Source organism: Mchenga conophoros, linkage group LG5, assembly GCF_057382185.1.
Source record: "Mchenga conophoros isolate Kocher_MC1m ecotype Shallow Benthic linkage group LG5, M_conophoros_male_GT1.1, whole genome shotgun sequence".
Taxonomy (NCBI): Eukaryota; Metazoa; Chordata; class Actinopteri; order Cichliformes; family Cichlidae; genus Mchenga; species Mchenga conophoros.
Window position 1 is genome coordinate 33,789,303 of NC_140530.1, and position 22,607 is coordinate 33,811,909.

General features: G+C 40.0%; 1 protein-coding gene across 1 annotated transcript; it reads left to right on the plus strand.

Moving 5' to 3' along the window:
- The first annotated feature begins 5,690 nt into the window (after nucleotides 1–5,690).
- apcdd1l (adenomatosis polyposis coli down-regulated 1-like) lies at nucleotides 5,691–22,217 on the plus strand. Its single transcript, XM_085275033.1, has 4 exons — nucleotides 5,691–6,206; nucleotides 15,447–15,630; nucleotides 15,802–16,321; nucleotides 20,660–22,217. Exons 1-4 carry the CDS (start codon nucleotides 6,128–6,130, stop codon nucleotides 21,422–21,424), a joined length of 1,548 nt encoding a protein of 515 aa, XP_085131159.1. The 5' UTR covers nucleotides 5,691–6,127; the 3' UTR covers nucleotides 21,425–22,217.
- Nucleotides 22,218–22,607: the final 390 nt, after the last annotated feature.

The following is a 22,607-nucleotide window of genomic DNA, read 5'->3' on the forward strand; positions in this document are numbered from 1 at the left end:
GCCTATCCTGATGGCTAAGCCCAGCAATTCATCTGCTTGTGTGTAGTGACCTCATTCTTTTGGTCACTACACAGAGCTCATGAGCATAGGTGAGTGTTGGAATGCAGAAAGATTAAACCAGAAGCTTTACCTTCTCTCTCCACAGCAGTCTCATACTACACAATACCAACATAGCTGAATACTCTCATTATAGGGAACGACTCTCCTCCAACCAAGAGGAAGCAATCCACCATTTTTCAGCAGAGGACCATGACCTCAGACTTGGAGGAGTTGACTCACACTCAGCTGCAAACAGACCCAGCATGTGCTGAACATCACGTTCTGATAGCCAACAAAAGGAAGGGATCCAGTCCTGAGATTCCCTAAACAGACACCCTGGATCCAGTGGATATGCTTTGATAAAGTCCAGCCCCTTTTCCGAACTTTGATCCCAGAATCATTCCCATTCCAACTGTAGCTACAACTAAATACACTACTTTTGGTTCCTTTGCCGCTGGAGAGGTGCCTTTCCTAAAAATCAAACTGTGCCTTGAGTGGACAGATACTGAACTTAAGTGGTGGGCATATGGAACCCTGTTATTCATTCAGGCTGTGTCCAGCCAAACCCATGGCTAATGGCCCAAACAGCAAATGCTCACCAACCAGAGTTTTACCCATTAAAAATAACATTTAGAAAGTTTAATAGCCATCTAATTTAATTATTTCTTTAAACATTATGTTGTCAAGTGGCGCAAAGGGAAGAAACTATATTTTTTCAATTCGTGGAAGTGTTAAAAAGCCCATGGAGCCTTAAGTAAGCAATTTTTAAAAGGGTTGAAAATACACAGCTGGAAATATGCAGCAGCAAAATTACTGTCTGCTCTCTTTTGCCCACAGAAGTTCTCGCACATTGGGTAACATCTTGGCTGTGCCATGGGTCCACACCTCATTGAGATTTTATGCTACTGAAGCTCTTTGTGTTTTGATTCTCAGCTGGTTTTGTTGTGGCTGTTATTTATCCAGACTTTGTGCAAATTACATACATTTTTGTTGTTTATGTGATATGTTATCACTAGTAAGCAATAAGCAATAACCAAACCCTATTTCTGTGGAACCTCCTTCTCTCTTGTCTCTTGTATGTGTTCAGTTTTTCTCAACAGAATAAGGGAAAGAAGCGAACAAAGGAGAAAGTAAAAAGCGAATTGCTGTTCAATGCACATTGACTTTTAGCCCTACTGGGGGCGCTGACAGCTTGCAGAGCGACCAAAAACCGCCTCTGTGCTTCTGAGCCACCAGAATACAAAATAACCGGCATGAATGAATCCACTTTAAAGCTCAGAGTGTGAATATATGGTCCACGTGAAAGTGGATGTGATTTTTCGAGCCTATGCATGTGTGTTGAGGTGTAGGACATATGCCTAAGCAAACACACACCACACACACAGCCCACCGCAGTTGATAGCTCCTGCTCGGTGGAAACGTATCAGTTTCAAGATTGAGAAATTATTTGATTATAAAATAGCGTTGACTGTGTGTTCTTCTGCAACTCATGCCAGCTCCTGGATTCATATGCCAGCAGGCCGAGCCCAGCAATTTGTGTGGGAGTCAACGTGTGTGTGTTTTTGTGTGTATCCGCCTGTGTGTTAGAGTCAGGAAATAGAAAAAGGGAGTGAGGCTGAGATTGAAAAATTGCTAATGCATGCATTTACATAAACACCAGAGCTCCATCACTGATGTACGTGTTTGTACGTGTGTGTTTGTGTGCATGTGTTTTTGCGTGTGCATTCCTGAGAGGACTCTGAGTTGATCAAAGCTTCTGACACCCCAGGCAGTGTCCTCCTGAGAGAGCCAGCTGTCAGATCTGGGATCAGAGATCAGCCGCTTCTGTCCTCCCTTCTCTTCACTCTCTGTGGGGTCTGTCACAGCAAGTTAGCACTTCGCCAGAGGCACTAATCAACAATCAGATTAAGCTCTCTTGAAATGATAGCTGGGACGGCTGGCAGCCAGGACGGACATGTCCAAAGGAGCCAAAGGAGTCCTATTGAATCTCAACCTTGAACCTCAGATGCTGGAAAACAAGTTGTGTTAAGCATCCTGAGACAGCGTCTTTTCGGGGTCTAAATGCTTCTTCGGTTTCAAAACACAAACAAACAAAGAAGCACTAACTAGAGCTTACTATTAATTCTTTAAAGTGATTGGTGTATTTGTTCTACCAGGTTTTTCAATCAAGCATAATGGCTGTGATTTCGTGAAAAGAGGATTTACAAAACTGAGAAAGGTAAATTGAACAGTTATCAATAAACTGGCTCTCTTTAAGATGGAATCCAGTGTTCTGGATGAGGTGTTTCTAAAAAAAACAAAAAAACAGAAGAAAACATGCTGAACTTTTCTAATTTTAGACATACAGAAATGACAAAACTAAATGTCAGTTAGCTTTTGGAGACCAAGTGAAGCATAGAGTACATAAATAATGAATAATAATGAATAATTTCTTGAATAATCAGGCCTTATCTTATCTTAATGACCTTATAGTACCGTATTACTACAATAGAGCTCTTTGCTCTCAGACTGCAGGTTTACTTGTATTTAAAAGCAGAATGGGAGGCAGAGCCTTCAGTTTTCAGGGCCCTCTTCTGTGGAACCATCTTCCAGTTTGGATTCAAGAGGCAGACACCTTGTCTACTGTTAAGATTAGGCTTAAAACTTTCCTTTTTTGATAAAACATAAAGTTAGGGCTGGATTAGGTGACCCTGGATCCTCCTATAGTTACTTTGTAAATGGTAAATGGCCTGTATTTATATAGCGCTTTACTAGTCCCTAAGGACCCCAAAGCGCTTTACAATTGTAATAGGTCTATGCTGCTGTGGAATTCCCATGATGCATTTTTCTTCTTCTCTCACTTTTTTCACTCACTATATCTTTACACAATACTCTACATTGAATGATTAGATATTATTTATCTCTGGATCTCTTCCACAACATGTCTGTTCTTCTTGAAAATGTCTTCATCCACTAAACACAGCAGGTGAGGGTTCAATTATCATCCATATTATCCAATTATCAGGGGCGATCGTAGCTCAAGAGTTGGGAGTTTGTCTTGTAATTGGAAGGTTGCTGGTTCGAGCCCTGGCTTGGACAGTCTCGGTCGTTGTGTCCTTGTTGCCTACTGATGGTGGTCAGAGGGCCCGGGGGCGCCAGTGTCCGGCAGCCTCGCCTCTGTCAGTGCGCCCCAGGGTGGCTGGGGCTACAATGTAGCTTGCCATCACCAGTGTGTGAATGTGTGTGTGAATGGGTGGATGACTGGATGTGTAAAGCGCTTGGGGGTCCTTAGGGACTAGAAAAGCGCTATATAAATACAGGCCATTTACCATCCACTTTCACTAATCAAATACAGGGATGTGGGAGGCTGAGCCTGTCCCTGGTGCTGTCATAAGGTAGAGAGGCTTTACAGTCTAGGCAGGTGAACAATCTATTGAAGGGCTAACACGGGGAGACATTCACACCTTTAGAATTGCCAGTTAAGCTAACATCCAGAATGGAAACATTCTGTGGGAGGAATCCAGGGTACCTGGAGAGAACCCATGCTGGCACAAGGATAACAACAAGGACACACTAAGACCCACTTTAGTGTGTCAGTTTAGCAGATGGACCCAAGGACAATGAGCTCTCACTTCACCAATCTTGCAGCACCAAAACTAATTAATATTGATTATGTGAAATTTGGTATTATTTTAATGTTTTTCTATTTAAAAGCATTAAAGCTGCTGCTAATGGAAGTATTCCCTACTTCCTAAATTTCTCAGAGTAGCTATTTATTCTATTCTTCTAATTTTCAGACTGTGATGTCTAAATCTGGTGCGTCAAATCTTTTTTTATACCGCAACATAACAAATTGGTATTGTTTGAAAGTAACTTTGTTTTTGTTTTACAAAATCCTCATTTTATTTCAACACTGTGTGTGAAAGTTTGAATTTTAAGTTTTTTTTCTGTGTTATGATATGTTTGACTAACTTGGTTGTGCATTTTAAAACTTCTCATATTGTCTGGCTGCTCACATTTCTCCCTTTTGGAGATGTTTTCCAATCTCAGCAATTAACTTAGGGACCACGAAGTTGTTATTAAAGGTACAAAGGCAACAATTCCCCCTCAAATTAAAAAAAAAAGAAGAAGAAGAAAACACACACACACAAGCACACATATAAATATCCTTTAATACCCGTTTAGTCCTCCGTGACCTTGAGAATGTGGTGCAAAGACTGTGAGAAACTGTGCGCTGTTGCTTTGAAGACGATGGCTCAGGAAGAAAATGCTTAGGCCGCCTGACAATTGGCACAGAAAACTTAATATAAGCAGGATGATGCATTACAAATCTGCCATATAAAACACTACACCGGTGGTAAAATTGCTTCACCCAATTGCATTGGCCGTTGACTGCATATGTGTGTAATGGTAGGTCGGGAGTGTATGCTGCCCTGTCTGCGTGCCAGGGCTCCGGTCAGCCCACCCATCGCAGATGTGTTGCCAACTCTCACTTGGCAGGCACTTTGAAACCTTTCTTTACCTCTGCAGTGGTCAACACTGTCAACATCTCCATCAGACCACATGTATACGCAGAGCCTCTGAATCAGTGTGACTGGAGCGTCTGTCTATGCATGTGCCTTTTTTAATGATGTGTGCTGCAGGTTTGTGCAAACCGCGTGTGTGTGCGCAGCTGCTGCTGACATGTATTTGTGCCTTTTTTTTCCCCTCAGCTTAAAGGGTCAGTGCACCCAAACTGAAAGAAATGCACCCACGGGAGTTTGACCAGTAGATTGTTTTGATTTTATGTTAAAAACTTTGTGAGTTTGTATCACAAACACAGCATTAACAAATTTATGCTAAAACATTCAGCAGCAGCAGCATCTCTTCCCAGAAATTGTGTTTCCATTACTCCCAATATGCCACAAACCTCACTGTCAACAGTTTTCATTGGGACTATTTCTTTGGGAGAACTTAAATCCAATAAAAACTGTCTACAGTAAAGTCTTTGGAGTAGTAACTGAGCTATTTACACACATCTTTTTTTTAATATTAATTCCAATGCAAACTCACGCTGTCCCTCCAATCATTGTTCACACACATATTTTTTTCTTTTTTAAATTTAGACCAAAAATTTTAGGAAGATTTTTGGGGAAGTGGCTCAAGTTTGGTTGGAGTTATAAATGGAGAGGCGCAGTAATGCTTTGCTCTTCACTGCTAACAAGGCATAAAGCAGAGATTAATCTAGACCGAATCAAAAAATGTGTACTAGGTATACCTCAGTCTCAGCTTCACCACAGCTTTAATGAATAAATACTAGCAGGTGACAGTACTGACCCACACAAACTGACTTTTTTTTCTCCCTAATGTCACATACTGAGATTGCAGTTCCTTGCCTGAACCTATACATTCATTTTTATGCTGTTGTTTAACCGAGTCGTGCTGTGGGATTGTGACCGTAGCAGTAACTTCTTTTCATCCCTGCCCTTTTGCACCTTGCTCTGAAAGCTTCTCAGAGTCTTCGCTCAAGGAAGCTTGAAGCTCAATCCCCCTCCTCCACACACACAAACACACACACGCTGAAACTTTCCCTATATCTGCCCTCCCTTCTTCCATCCCTCTCTCTCTCTTTACTCCCTCCTCTCAGCTCAAAACTATAAGAGCCAGACAGGAGTGCACACACATACAATCCTCCTGCTCACACACACACACCCTCACTGCACATGCTTTGAGTGGAACAGATTCACAGTGCTGCACTGGAGTGAGACAACGGTGTATGATTGAGAGAGAGTTTATTCTCACCCCGCGTCAGCTCAAGGAAACCACCAGTGTGCAGAGGTTCATGAACGGATGACCTCAACAGAGGACCTTTTTTATCAGACCATGGAAGCCAAGAATTGGAGCTAAAAGAAAAGAAGAGTTTTTTTACTTGTTTGTTTGTTTTTTTAAACAAAAAACACCTTTTTGGCTGAAGTGGAAATTAGAGTTTTGTTTGTGGGATTACTGGGAACTTCATTCATGAGCTCTTGTCATGTTGGTATCCTGCATGATTGTTTCTTGTTGACAGGAGCCATCTCTGTGTTTTGGATTTCCCACGGATCACAGTTTATATTCTGAACACAGTGTGTGAATGAAGGGCGCGGGAGCAGGAAACATGTCAAGCGGACGATTCAGTCACCTGTTGAGGGGTGTCTGGTTTCTGTGGCAAGGTGAGTTCAAGCACTGACTTCAGCGTAGTTAATTGGTGTAGATTTTGATTCTTGAAAAATGTTGAAGAGAAATGTTATTTTACAGTAGGCTTAAACTCACAAAGACCACGAGTCATGTAAAATTTACATTTTACACTTCAGCAGGTAATCCGGAGCTACAGATACCCCCTTGTAATCAAATGTTTCACTAGGAAAAGAATAAGAGACAGTAAATGCTTACTCTTGTAAGAACTAGAGCTAGAACTTTAGATTGGAGAACGAACACATGGTCAGACAAAAAAAACAGAGATTAAAGCTGACATCTTCATAATTATAAGGAAGTCATTATGCTATTTGTCACAATTCAAATGAAAGCTCAACATGTGGATCACCACTTTGAAAAATTAAACACAAATTATGCTGATGTTAGACTTATGAATAGCCCCTCTGTGTTCCCCATCTCCCCCTGTGAGCGTCTTCAAAGCGTTTGTGGCCACTGGAGGAGTCTTCAAAAAGGGGCTCAAGCTGGTGCCTTTAAACAATGGCTCCCTAGGAGCAGAGAAGCGTGGCCCTGGAACTAATGTTGCCATTATGTTAATGGTTAGAATAACAGCAGACAGCCATTACTGACCCTACCTCAAGCTGCTGTGCCGAGCTGATGATCTGTCCGCTTGGCCTCGATCATGGAAGCAAAGCATTTTGGCCATCAGGGCTGGTTAGGGTGATGGGTGGCTGGAGGCAGACAGGAGGAGATATCTGTCTGGTGCCAGCCTTACTTTCCCCTCCCTTCAGAACCATCTCCTGCTCAATGCTTCAGTAGTAGACTGGTATCTTTGAGCTTTTCGCTTCTTCCCCACTCAAGTTTGTCAGTGGGAGACCGGCAAGGTTGAGTCGTCAGCTCCACACAGGACAGTTCAAACTGTGCAGAAAGCCGCTTAGAGAAGCTTTAAAGAGGAATTTGTTTGGATTATGTATTTATAACTTTTGGCAGATGTTTTATTATTTCAGATTTGTGCTCCTTTCCTATACTAAGTAACAGCTCAGTTCTAAAAGTTAATCTTTTGAAAAACTTGTCATTTACCCACACTTTGTTGGGAGATTTTCTCCACCTTTGAACGTGTAAAAGGAAAGGTGACCAAGTATAACTGGATTTAAAAAACTCCTTCAGCACACATCCAGCTTGAACTGGATAATAAAATGTCTGATCCAACCCCTAATCATTTTTGTTTAAGCTACATCTTGGCTGTAGCAGGTTCCACCTCTCTCCAAGTACATGAAACAGCCACCATCCAGAACCATCTCAAGCCAGGCTTTTGAATTAAGATGAAAGAATTAAAATTTCAGTTCCAAAAACATCAACGGACCATCAACTTCCCTGTCCACTATCTAAATCTTAAGTACCTTGGCTGTCCACCAAAAAAAAAAGACCACAATGAATGAAGGTGCTCGTATAACAAAGAATCCTCCTCGTTGTCAGACAGCTCAAAATCCAGCGTTGGGCTTCAATGTGCTGCTGGCTTTCAGAGACTTTTGAAAAACATCGTTGAAGAGTAAGTGGATGTGTTGGCTTGAGGAGACAGCTGTTTTACGCAGTACGACATTATGTGTGTGTGTGTGTGTGTGTGTGAGTTGTTGCTTTGTGAATAGGAGCCAGAGTTTGCTAACCACAGTGGAACTGGCAGCAGCATCCATTGGGCAAACCCCTGTTGATCCCTTGTCTAAATAAACGAGGCCGTTGGATTAAGCAGCTTACACTGTGATGAAAAGACAACAGTAGTTGTCCTTGTGCTGCCCTGGGGACAGAAGGATACTCCTGGCCTGGAAGGCTGCGATGAGATGCTGGGGTTAAAGCCAAAAGAAGAAACGAGGACCCAGGGTTAGAATAACACACTGGACCTCATGTTCTTAGGAAAACCTCTAAATCAGCCTGACCTGCGTCTGACTTTAGTGACAAGGGTGGAAGGAAAGGAAAGGGATATTCCTGCAAAACAGCCCTGGCTGAGAAAAATCTACTTTGCATGCTGTTGTGCGGAGACAGAGCAGGGCAGCAGTACATTATCTATGCCGTAAAGACTATAATTATAAATTCAGTAATTACAGTTTTGAATGCTAGTGCCTTAACAATGAGGGCATTGACTGTGTACCAAGTTGATCAAGCTTAACGTGTGTCAATAAAACTGTCAGAATCTAAATCAATAAAGAAAGGACTAAGTTTAGAAAAGCATACCATACCATCAGCATGCGTTCAGAAGTATTGTCAACATAGATTATTTTTAGTTGCCAAATCAAGGTTTGTGTCAGCCTGCATGAGAGTCCTCTCTCACGCCTTTAAATTTTTTCTTAGACAGCCCAGAATCACACAGCATAAATGTGCTGAAGGGATAATGATAACTTAGGCTGCTTTATAATAAATGTGTTAGCTCATCGAGGGAACAGGAGGTTTGGCTGAAGGGTTAGCTTCTACCAAATGAGAACTGCAGGTCCAGGTAACGCAGAAGATGTTTAATGTGTATTCTGTGTTTTTAGCAACAGGCACTGGGCACCAACATCTTCTATCTGTATTCAGCAGAACGGATTATTGAATAAAGTCCTCAAAGCATTATATGGAGGGATATATGAGTATCAATAGTCATTCACTGGTGTAGAACCAGAAGACAATAAATCCTTTATGGTTTAAAACAAACAGTAAATAGTAAATAGTAAAAAAAAAAAAAGAGCACTTTTTTAAAAGAAAAAAGTAGAACAACTGTTGTGCGGCCTGTTGTTTTGAAATATTTACACCCCATGTTTGCGTACTCTTACCTTTTTGGATAAGATAAATAAAATTATTGTTTCTGCTGAACAGTGAAAATCTGTTGAAATAGTGGCTCTTTTAAGAGTAAAAAGTTATTATGCAGGTGGTTGCATCGTCTAGATTAATTCAATTATTTAGATTAGAAGAGGAGCCGTGAGAAAAAATAAAACCACAAGCAGGAATATCAATCTTCACTGCGCATTGTGCACTATATGTGGATATCCTGCAAAACATTGTGCAGCCAGCACACACCCCTTCATTATCAGGTGCTGCAAGCCAAAACGCTTAGGAATCATTGGCTATTAACACCTATCCAAAATCTGGATGGCAGCTGAGTGAGTCAGGAAGCCTGAAAAAGCAGCTGTGAACTGTGAATAATGTGCAGCAGTCACCTAAATATGTGGAATGATGAGCTTCTGTAGCATTTAATGTTGCTTTTGAGAGAACGTGCACACATGCACCTCACTAATCTTGTCATTCTGGAGCACGAAGATGCCTCACCCCTCCAAACTCCACCCCTTACTGTCATGAACTTCGTTCACTTCATAAACCATTGACAGACACACGGAGAAAGAGAAGAAAATAAACAAAGACAGATGAAAGAAAGGAGAAATCTGAAATCCATCCAGGACAAATGAGGCGTAAATATCATGGCTTTTTCATCAGGGGGAGAGAAAAGTAATCAGGCGGAGAGGAAGGAGGGCCAGGAGGGCACAGGCACTTCAGGGACACTTTAGGGAGTTTGATCCACAGCACAAAGAGTGATCAGAGCACAGAAAGAGGGTAAGGATGTAGTTAAAAGAAGAAGAAGAAGAAGAAGAAGTTGGAAGATTTATTTAAAATACTGGGGGGATTGGTCCAACACTGCCTTCATGTCAACACATTATTTGGATATTTTTCCCTCACCTAGGCTGCCTCCATTTTGGCAGCTTTAGTGATTCTCTGTTAAATATTTTCAGAAGTAGCTGTGAAGAAGACACAGACATCTCTCTCCGTGATGGACCAGCTGTGCGGTCAACTTCAACGTCATGCACTTGATTCCCCGCAAGCCCTGAATTAAAAGTGCCAGGATCTGGTTCTTGTTTTTACAGGATAGCTCCAAATAAAGACGTACATAAAGCCTTATTTTTAACGTGGCTCTGTGGACGAGACGTGAGAGAGGAGAGCGAGCGCTGCCAGACCGTAATCACAAATGCAAACAAACAAACAGAGGGCAACCCGGAGGTCTCATATAAATGGTAACCCTTCTGCAGTCTACTGTGCATCAATGTGTGCAGTGTGTTTTTTGTGAAAGTGTACGTATGTGCGTGTGTAGGGGGGAACTGAAGGAATATATGAGCTCAAAGACAGGTAGATTACTTTGGCTGGTCATCAGTCAGATGAGGCGAACGCCAGTGTTAGTGGGGATGACAGACTGACCGTCCAGACCACACGCAGCTCACAGGCTGCGGCACTGACCTCTGGTGGAAGAATTGTAAATCTACACGATTTAGAGGAATGATTTTTGCTTGTGGATTCAGCAGTGTTTTGTAAGGCTTGATGGCAATTAAAAGAGCCGGAGTGCATCAAGGGGTAGAGTAGGAAGGTGGCTTTAATCCTGTCATTCCAGAATTTGTCACATTCTTCTCAATAAGGGAACAGCTTTGAAGGCAATTGTTGGATTCATCTATTGGATAATAAAACAAAACGACCTGTTGTTTTTTTTTGACACTCCAGAATGTGAAGATTAATATAAGAAATTAGCATAGAGCAGCAAACGTCCCCTACAGAAGAACTTTTCTCCTGGTCTTGGCTTTAAAATAATTATGAACACAATAAGGATTCTGGATGCTATCCCAGCCATTATAGGGCAAGAGGCAGGGACTAGCACAGAGAGACAGACACCTACTGAAACCTATGGGCACTTTAGAATCATCAGTTAACCTAATCCCACTAATTATATTTCTTTGGACTGTGGGAGGAAACCAGACTACCCAGACAGAACCCAGAACACCCTGCAAAGAGAGGGGTCAGATGGTGGAGCTGAACTCAGGACCTTTTTCCTATGAGCCAACAGTGCTAACCACTGCAGCATGCTGCCTTTCTGCCTTCCCATAAGATGAGCGGAAGAAAATGGGTGAATGTAAATAAAAATGCAGAAGCAGTGAGTCGCTGAATGTAGAAACCTGTAAGCTTACTTTTCTGATAAGTGATTTCTCTTTAATGCTTATTAGTATTTTTCTATCAAGTCATAAGGCTGCATGAAACCCACATTGTATGTAGTCAGTAACATATTCTTTCTGGATATTGTTGAATACTGTAAATTCTGATGTCTTTGAGGAAACTAGACTTTGGCTTTAGGAATTATAATGTTCCTGCAGCATTTCTGTAAAAAATGTGACAAAGAAGATTTTTGTCGCGGTTAAAGAAAGAGAAGAGGCTGATTTGGGGGGTTAAGGTGAGGACCTGGAGTTATATTTCAAAGTAATTAACTGTTTAATGAGATTAGAAAAAGAAACACTAAAATAACAGTCTAATGTCATCCAAGAAGTATACAATTATTAAATATTCTGATCAACACAGTAGTGTAAAATTGTTGAAGATTATAGAAAGCATACTATTATGAATACCTTAATGCTGGTAAATCTAGTTCTTTAGCGCATGGTCACTGTACATTACTCTAAATGCTATTACACGTTCTGTAAAGATAATTTCTACCTTTTAAAAAGTATTTAATAAATTCAGCTACTTCCACAAGCATCAAATCCATCTTTAAGCTTAAATGTAACTTTCAAGTCTCAGTCTTACATAAAGTTTTACTGGTATATGTAATGAAATCTGTTTTAAAAGATGCACTGACCACTATGCTGTGACAGGCCATATAAGTGGGAAGTTTTAGGGCCCGCTGTGGAAAAATAAATCAGTAGGAACCATTGCAGGGTAAAACTAATGCAATGTGACTGCCTGTGTAGGAAGTGAATCAAGTAAAATAGTCCCCCATCTCCTCCAAATGGAGACTGGGATTGGATATTATCATATGTATTACACCATCACCTCACTTGTGGTTGGAATAGGGCTCTTTTGTAGAAGAATACTTAAAACCCCACGATGAGCAATTTTGTTTTACTAAGCTCTGCTTTTATGAGCACTCTTTTAGTAAATGCAACCATATGCCCAACTGGAAGGAGATCCAAGAGAGGGAAAGGGACTGAATGACAAGTGACCTCAAGAAACACTCTATAGAAATGCTTTGGCAAGAACAGAAAGTCCAATATACCAGTCCAAATGACTCCACATCACAGACTGGGACTCTTGTCTCTGTGTCCATTCATTGTGCTCTATGCGAGTAACCACTTAGGCAACATGTTGCATGGACAGATAACACAAAACAGACCAATTGGATGACTTGTAAGGAGCCGTGGAAATTAATTAATCCTGACTAGTATTTCTGCTCCGGGTTCTCCCAAAGGAGCCCAGCTGGGACTGACTGACCGGGTTTCTTCACCAGCTGCAGTGACAGGGAGCATAAACAAACACATCACCACATAGGGGAAATTGCAAACATGTTTCATTGCCTGTGACAGCAAAAAGAAGAATTAATCTTATCAACATACCGACAGACTGCTGAAAGGAGGAAAAATTTGCTTTGAGTTTGAGTCTGGCTTTGTGGTCGATGGATGTACAGGTCAGACTTTACGGTTGTGTGTTTGTTTATGTGTGTGAGCATCAGCTGGAAGGACGTTGGGAAACGACTGAGCAGCACACATGTCTGCGGCTGTGGTCAGTGTGTGTGGGAAGCATTCCAAGAGCAAAGGGAACAAAAAATATCCTCCATTTGACACTAACAAGGTTAATAAATGCAGATCCGTCAGCCTCCATCTTGGAGCCTTTTAAAGGAAAATCAACATCACACACTTTCCGTTCAAAAGTCCTTGAGCTTCATTTGCTGAGCCATGGGAAAACCGAGTGGTCTGTGGGTCCTCATAGCTGAAACTTGCACAACTTACTCCAAACTCAAATGTAGCCTCGACAGGTGATCTTCTCCCTGAAAAATGTGGTGTAAGCTTACTAAAAGTAGTAAAGGGAGAATGTGACAGTTATGGGAGTAAAAGGAATAATAGAGCAAGTAAAAAGGAAAGGGAGGAAAAACTAGGCGGAATACTTAAAAAGAAACTTAAAGCAAAAGTGCAACAATTTCTAATGTTTTCAGCAAAAGACTGTAGCACTTAAAAAGCACTTTCGTGGATAGAGCCTGATCTGCATGTAGCAGTTTTACAGTTTTACTGTTTACATTCAGTGCTGCCATCTTGGATAGCTAAATCAGGGTATGTTGATCTGTTCCCACTAATATTGCCATTTCCAACTTGAGGGGGTGTCTCACAAAAAATTCCTGACTGGTAAATCAAAATTTCTAACATATTCTAGAATGCGCCACTAGCTAGCAGTCATATACACTCATTGGCCGCTTCATCAGGAACAGCAGCTCGTTAACACAAGTATCTAAACAGTTAATCACATGGCAGCAACTCAAGACATTTTGGCATGCAGACATGGTCTGGACATCCTGTTGAAGTTAGAACTGAGCAACAGAAAGGGGAAGAAAAGTGATTTTGAATAGTTGGAGCTATCTCTAACGTTCACAGAGAATGATCCAAAAAAGAGAAAATATCCAGTGAGCGGAGGTTCTCTGTGCGAAAATATCTTGTAGGAGTCAAAGGTCAAAGCAGAATGGCCAGACTCCTCCATGCAGACAGAAAGTCAAAAGTAACTCAAATAACTACAGGCTACAACCACGTTTTACAGAGAAGCATCTCTGAACATACAACATGTCAAACTCTGAAGCAGGTGGGCTACACCAGTCAGCTAAGAACAGAAAACTGGAGCTGCAATTCACACAGGCTCACTCAAATTGAAGACTGGAAAAATGCTGCCTGGTGTGATGAGTTTTGACTTCCGCTGGGACATTTGGAAGGCAGGATCTGATCTTGGCATATAACATGAAACGATGGATCTTTCCTGCTTTATATTAGCATTATAAACTGGTGGTACTGGTGTCATGGCGCGGGGACTGTTTTCTCCTCACACCTTGGGCCTCTTGGCACCAATTGATTAAATGCTACAGCCTACCTGAGCATTGTTACAGACCATATCTGTCCCTTCATGACCAGAGCACACCATTCTAATGGCTACTTCCAGCAGAAATCACACACACAGTGTCACAAAGTTAAGGCCATCACAAACTGGTTTGCTGAACATCACAGTGCAGAGTCTCAAGCCAATAGAGCTCCTTTGGGATGTGGTGGAAGAGGCGATTGACATTATGGATGACCAGCTGACATGTCTGTGGCAACTGTGCGATGCTATCATGTCAATATGAACCAAAATCTCTGAGGAATGTGCCCAGAAAATGACAGCATTAGATAGAAGGCTGATACCACACTCTAAGCAAAAACACAGTCATTCTGTCCACATGTGACAATATTCCCCTACCAACACACTTTCACAAGTTCATTGTGTAAAGGTTACATGAAATGGTAAAAGCCTAATGAGGATATTTCAAGTCAACAAATGAAAATGAATGCAACAGAAGATGGAGGCATCTGCGAGAACACATGTAGCTTTGCTTTTTGACATTTCTTTTGGGGGGATTTAAAGCTGAAGCCATAACTTTGACACACGCAAAAGTACGCACATTGCCCAGACAGACCCCAGAGGGCTTCCTCATGTTGCAACCATGAGGGTGCAATCAGAAAATCCTATCGCTTTGGTCTGGTTGGAAACCACACCAGAGCACTCGACCTTGTTGGCAACACACGCATTGAGGTGAAATTGCAGTTAAGATTAATGGCAGACACACTGCAGATGTGCAAATGTCAGATCAATAAAATGCTATAGAGTGAATACGGCGTTCCTTTGGATTAGCTGTCAGTGTTTGGGAAAACTCAAGAACAAGAACATTAATCATCATGAGTGTTTTTCTTAAAATCATATTATCAGCAGATGTGTTTGGCTCAGTTGGCCTGCTGCTGTTGCTGACCCACCCGTTTGCATTATTGCAATTTTTTGAGAAAAACAAAATATAACTATATATACAGTACAAAGACTACACACTCCCACACAAACACTTCCACTCACACCTCCTGTCTCAAAGCAAACTAAAAGCCTGTATGTTGCAGCTGCAGGCTGATTGAAGTGACAAGCCAAAATTTTAGCACTGATACAAAGGTCCTGTTTTACAGCCATGTATGGATAAATAGCAGTCTTTCTCCTCATTACATAGAAAATTCAACAAAAGTACAATCCCAAAAGAGTTTGGACTGAACTGCAGTGAATCTAGCTTGTTTGAAATGTGAATATAACCAATAGGCTCTTAGCATTTCCATTTATTTTCTAATGACGGAGGCTGAGAGTCTTCCCATGCCATGGAGCGAAGCATTTGTGTTGATCAGATGGGATAACTGACACACTGTTTTGATTTTTCTTTCCAGCTCTGTTGGTGGTAGGAACAGGGACAAAACTTTGGGAGGTGCCAACAGGTCCATTTGCATCCTCCTCCAACTTCAGTGAGAGCCTCCAGTGGGAGCCCCACTGTCAGTACCATAACATACAGGACAGAGTGAGAATCACAGCAGATATACCACCACAACTGGATGGTACTTGGGTATCAATAAGGTACAAATTCATATAGAGCAATGATAATGACCCTCCATCTTAAAAACAAAAGCCAAATCAAGACCTGTCCCAAATAATTCAATACTTCAGAGTCATCTCTGTCATACTTAAGAACTTGAAAGCTATCCATAAAAACAATTGCCTATATAATTTTTCTCCTTCTGCATTTAGATGCGAAGTTCGTCCTGGTCCAGAGTTTCTTACCCGCTCCTACACTTTCCATCCCAACCGTCACTTCCAGGCCCTGCAGCACTACTATACCGACAGCAGCTGCGAGGATCCTAGCTACTCCCTGATAGTCAGGGGAAAGATCCGTCTGCGCCAGGCCTCTTGGATCACTCGTGGGGCTACTGAAGCTGAGCATCACCTCAGCAAAGTGGCCATTGTGGTTCATAGCCTTGCAGCCAAACAGAGGTTGGCCTCCAGGCTCCCTTCAACATGCGTAGGTCTCAGCCTGGGTCGAGTGGTGCCAGGGAAGCTCTACGAGCTATACAACACCCGGGCAGGGAGGGGATGTCTGGAAGCACTGGGTTTCTCCATGATGGAGATGGGTTTAGTACGAGTAGAAACGCAATACCACAGCCATGGAAGGAAGGTCCAGGAGCTGTTCTTGGGGGATATCCACACTGACTGGACACAAAGAACTCAGTACAAACCTACTGGGTACCAGCAACCACTGCAGAATGCCATGGTAAGACAGTACGGTGATTTTTTATCAATAAGCACTGAAAGCAGTTTCTGTTCATTTCATTTCATTTATTTATTTATTTCACACTTGGTACAACAGTTTCCACAGTTAGTTCTTTCAGACAAACCAACCACACTTTCTATCAGTAAAGCACTGCAACCATGTGTGAAAAGGAGCAGGAAGAAGAAAATATTCTTGTTAAACCCTGCCCCCTATCTACAATCCAACTTATATTGCAAGTGGGCACCAAAAATTAAGGAACAAACTAACATTAACATTTATCTCCGGTCCTAAATCAAACCAAACAACAAATTTACAATCAGAACATACCACTCCACATAGTAACAAGGAGAAATGATAAGTAAATAAAATAAATGAGGCAAAAAAAAAATGGATCCTTTGTCAATTAACTCCAATTTCATTCACATTCTTCATATTGAGTTATCGTTTTAGACATGTAACACTTTTTAAAACAATGAAAATTTATACAATTCTTTAAATTATAATGAAGAGAGTTCCACAGTCGTATACCCCTAACCGTTGGACTCATTAATCTTTGTGTAGTCCTAGCTAGCTGATGCTTAAAATAAAATTTCCTTCTGCTGTCTTCTGCCCCCAAACACATTAAAAATACTCTTTGTAACTTAAAAGGCAAAATTATTTTTAGCCTTAAACATAATTAATAGTGTCCGTAGTTTCACTAAATCTCCTAATTTTAATAATTTCGATTTTATAAATAATTTATTTGTATGTTCTCTATATTTAACATTATGAATCATTTGTATCACTTTCTTCTGTAATAAGTTTAGAGGTTTTATAGTATTCTCATATGTATTCCCCCAAACTTCGACACAGTAACTAAAGTACGAGAAAAACAATGAAAAATATAAAATGCGCATTGTTTTGTAGTCTAATAAATCTCTTACATTTCCCAAAATATAAATGTTTTTAACCATCTTCTTTCTAATATATTCAATATGTGATTTCCACGTCAAATTTTCATGTACTATTACACCCAAAAAGCGAAAATCAGTAACTCTTTCAATCAATTCTCCATTAATGGACATAATGACTTCTTCCTCCTTTACACGATTGCCAAATATCATGAATTTCGTTTTTTGTCAGATTCAAAGATAATTTATTTACATCAAACCATTTTTTAAATCTTAACATCTCAGAAATCATAATTTCAACCAAATCTTTCAAATTCTCTCCAGAGCAATAAAAATTTGTGTCATCTGCAAATAGAATAAAATTTAACCTTTTTGATATGTCACAGATATCATTAATATATAAATTAAAACGTTTAGGTCCCAAAATAGAACCTTGAGGAACGCCACATACAATCTTTAATCTTTCAGAGGTATTGCTGAGATAATGTACATATTGCGACCTATTTTCTAAATAACTCGTTAACCAATTCAATGCCACTCCTCTCACACCATAATTATACAATTAAGAAATCAAAAAAGAATGTTGTAATGTGTCAAAAGCTTTTTTTTAAATTAACGAATACCCCAACTGTGTATTTATTATTATGGGTTGCAGATGAAATATCGTCAATGAAAGTCAACAATGCTAATGCCAATGATCTATTTTTAAGAAATCCAAATTGATTTTCATTTATTAGTTGATTTTTTTCAATAAAACTATCAAGTCTTTGCGCAAAAAGTTTTTCAAGCACTTTTGAAAACTGTGTTAAAACTATGCTTATCTCTTGATTTATATAAGGGTATCACTTTTGCCACTTTCATTCGATCAGGAAATACTCCTGATTGTAACAAGAGATTTAAAATATCTCTTATACTACACTATACTTTAATACTTATACAGTCTAAAGTCTTTTTAATTATAACCATGTCTATACCATCACAGTCAGTAGATTTTTTATTATTTTTTTGAAAATATTTTTATTGAAAAAAGAAAACAACAGTACTTGCAGTTACCGAAATACAATCAACCTTTCTTCATTTTCCTAAGTAAATAAACATATATATATATATATATATATATATATATATATATATGAAAAAAAACATATATATATATAAAAACACAATGCCCCCCCCAGTCCCACACAGATCAACACAACCATCAAACATATTAGAGGAATATAACAGTAACAAAAGTAGATTTAAACAGGCAATACCTCTAGACTAGCAAAATAAGAGATAAAGGGTTGCCACTTGTGAAAAAATTTGGCAACGTATATTTAGTTTTTTCAAGTTTTAAAAAAAACATGACACCTTTAAGCCACCGGGAAATAGTAGGATACTTAACAGACTTCCAATGCAACAATATTAGACGTCTCGCTAATAGGGATGTGAAGGCTATAATATCCTTTTGTGTGGAATCAAGTGTAAGTGAGCGAACAGGAATCCCAAATACAGCAATCAGAGGACAAGGATGAAGAGTTACCCCAAGAACAGTTGACATAATAGCAAAATACCCTGTCCAGAAACCTTGTAGCTCAGGACACAGAAAAAACATGTGGCTAAGGTGACAAGGAGAACCATGGCATTTATCACATTTATTTTCCACTTCTGGATACAATTCAGAAAGTCTAGACTTAGAGAAATGCACCCTGTGTATGACCTTAAATTGAATAAGTCCAAGACGAGCACAGGAGGTGGAAGATCGTACCCTTGCTATAGCCTGTTCCCAAGACTCTTCATGTATACGAATTCCCAGTTCTCCTTCCCATGTACAATAAAGCTTAACATTAGAGTGGTTACTAAAAGACAGAATAGCATCATAGAGTTTTGAAATGGTTCCTCTGTGATGAGGAATAAATGATAACGTAGTTTCCCACTGCTGTTCTGGAGGTAAAAAAGATTTTTTATTTTTAAAGTTTTCTACAATTGCTATTTTCTTTTATGGTAATATCAGCTAAGAATATAGAATTAACCACTCTACTTTCTCCTTTCCAGACTTCCTCATATTCTGGGTCGTCATTTTTTCTAATTAAATTTGCTAAAGTAGGTCCAACATTTACAAAAAAAGAATTGAATTTGTTCAGTCATCGACAACTTGATTATTCTTAATGAAATAAATAGGCCGATCTGAGGGTGTGTTCTTGTTACCCAATACTTCTTTAAAAATATTCCAAATGCACTTAATATTATTCTTGTTTTCCTGAAAAAGTTTCATATAATAGTCTTTCTTGGCTTTCCTCAATATTAATACCAACTTATTTTTATAAGCAAGACCCTTAGTTATCCAAGGTTTCAAATTCTTATTCTTTTTCCTATACTTAAATGATACCAATAGACAATATTTATCATACAAGGCCAAGTAAGTGTTTAAAAATGCTCCATATGCAACGTTGACCTCATTAACATAAACTTCCTTCCAGTCCACTTCCATGAGATCTTGTCTAAACTTGTTAATTGCCTCGTTGTTTCTTAACCTTCTATGACTCACGAAACCAACTTCTTCCTTTCTTTTCATATTTAAATCAAAAGTACAAAAGACTGGTAAATGATCACTTATATCGTTTATGATGAGGCCACTCATAATATTACTCTCCAAGCTATTAATGAAAATATGATCAATTAGTGTTTCTGATTTATCCGTTATTCTACTCGGCTTTATAATTAAAGGATAAAATCCTTTTCCAAATAATAATTCAAAAAAATCTGACGCAGCCTGTTAATTAAGATGGGTCAACACATTACAGGCTGACAAACTGTTGTTGTTGTTGTTTTCAAACATCTAGGCAGTTTGGGTTTAGACCATATTATACATTTATAAAAAATAGTTTCTTCCAGGCCAAAAAACATTTTTTTAGTCTGGAAAATCTGCTCAATTTAGTCTTGAAGCAAAGCTCTCTGGGGGAAAAGATTAGTCAGTGAGACCATTAGTCAATCAACAGAAAATGTATCAGTCATTTACTGAGAAAAAATGTAAAACAGATTGTTTTCATGCCTGCAAAGCATTGCGGCTCTCAGTGTTGGATGGGGTGTTCGAACCACAAAGGAAGCCACGATATTTGGCAGGTAGCTGAAATGAAAATGTTCCACCGACAACACAGAGGTTGGCTAATGCCTATAACAGCACCTATATTTTCGTTGTTGCTGTTTAATTGTTTTTCAGAGCTTTTCAGCTTTATTCAGTAGCACGATGAATATTAGGAAAGCAGGGAGGGAGACACATTTGCATTTTAAACCAGCACCCTTTCACCATTTGTCACTCAAACTTGCCCCATCCTTCATGAAGCATAACTTCAAGCCTAATTAAAGAGGATTAAATATCAAAGCCAGTAATTCTAAAACGAGAAACGGACAGCATCTATTAAAAAAAATGCTTGGGGTCAACATCTAACATTCTTTTTTCTTGCAGCATCACATCCACCCCTGCCCTGTATGTGCTCTGGTGTACCGCTCCTCAGACCAGCGCCCCCCTGTGTTGCCCCGCAGCCCTGCAACCTATCTGTCTCTTGGAGGCCGATGGGTTAGCCAGCGCTGTGAAACCCGTCCCAATGTCCTCTTTCTTACCCGAGACTTCACCTTTAATCCCCACCAGCACGCCTGGGAGGGCATCTACCGGCACTATTCTGACTCTGCCTGCTCTCAGCCCACTTTCACCCTGAGAGCCTCAGGCCACTATGCTCAGGGAAACCCCTCCCCCAAAATCTCAGGAGCCTCTGAGTTTGTCTTCAAGGTAACCCAGGTCAGAGCCACAGCTATGGGGGAGCCCACAGCCAAATTGCTAAACAGTACAAAGCCAGGGAAGTGTGGTCGTGCTAGAGGATGGGAGGTCGGAGTAGAGCAGGACTTGACCCCCACAGACGGATGCACCGTGTTGGGTATCAAGCTGCCCCATAAAGAGTACGAGCTCTTCAAGATAGAGCTGGATCACAGGAAACACCCACTGCTGTTTATCGGCGAGAGGCCAACTGACGGGTCCAGTCCTGACCGACCGCTGAGGCGACCCACTTCCTTTCAGGCTCCCATGGTACTTTGCAGTGGGGGAAGCACACAGGCCGCCCGCTCAGGTTTTAACAGCAAGCAAGTACAGTTAGCAGCCAGTGGGACAGAGAGGCTTCCACAGCTGGTCCTGCTGGTGTTTGGATCTGTGCTTTGCGGCTGGCTCTGTGTTTACTAGACATTGTTCGCAAATCAAACCTGTTAAACAGCTGAAGCCAGTGATGGACATTTTTTCCTGGCAGCTGTTTTTCATTTTCCTTCCACATGATGACATGTTCATGACCACATGTGAAATAGGCAAGAAAGACATTTAGAAGATATATGCTGTCTGTAGGTTAACCTAAATGACTCACTTCATCTCCTTTTTCTAACAAATCTGTATAAAAGCCACCAATATATACAAATGCCATCGTTTCAGTATGTAAAACTTCATATATTCTTTTGAAACATGATACCTTTGTATGATAATCAAAATGATGCTCTCAAGTCGCAAACTGATTTCAAATGTGGGTCTTCATTAATATGCAAGCCAGGGCTATTTCAGTTACTTTTCACCAAGATGCAGTACAACTAATGCACTTTGTAAATAATATTTTATCAGCATATTGGTAAGAACAGTTACCATCACTGGTCAAGTTTTAGTGTATTAGTCTTTTTTCTATCAACAGCCAGTCTAAACAAATTAATGAAATTAATATTTATTTTATCCATTTATACTGTGCTTTTTTATAAAAATCTTTTTTTTGTCTAATATTTTAGTTAGTTTTGTCATTTAATATTTCCATGTCTATTAAAAGTTGCTTATCATAATATTTTTGTGAGATTCCTTTTCATCGTTCATATCATCAAGACAAAAGTTATGTGGGGTGCTCTATAAATTCAGTTTATTTTAACTAAACTTGATTTATATTACATTTCTACATTACAGAAATAGTCATCTAAAGGTACTTGATATTGCAAGGTAAAGACCTCATAATATTAGAGAAAGAAATCCAAGAATCCCCAAAGAGCAAGGACAATGGAGCAGTGTGGAAAAAACTCGTGGAACGTGTCCAGAGAGAGGTGTTTTTGTATGTAAGATATCAGACAGCTTCCCAACACTGACAGTGACCACAGATAACTGAGATTTGTGCTCCTTCTTTGTTCGCCCACTGTGCTGCACCTAACTGGATAAAATTTTAACTTAAATTTAGGTAGTATTACAAGAAATGTGTTTCTGACGACATTTGAGGCAGAAAAATGAAGCATGCATTCGCTGAATCTGTCTTCGTTTTAGATCAACAACAGCTATTTTTGGCTGGACAGTGTTTATTTGCATAGAGCAGCCTAGACCTCAGTGTTTTAAGACTTTGTTTGACAGA

Excerpts from the sequence above, each read along its gene's own strand:
- apcdd1l (XM_085275033.1), top strand. The coding sequence starts at position 6,128 with ATGAAGGGCGCGGGAGCAGGAAACATGTCAAGCGGACGATTCAGTCAC. Across the intron at positions 6,207-15,446 it reads TGTCTGGTTTCTGTGGCAAG|CTCTGTTGGTGGTAGGAACA; the intron begins GTGAGTTCAAGC and ends TTTTCTTTCCAG. Across the intron at positions 15,631-15,801 it reads GGTACTTGGGTATCAATAAG|ATGCGAAGTTCGTCCTGGTC; the intron begins GTACAAATTCAT and ends TTCTGCATTTAG.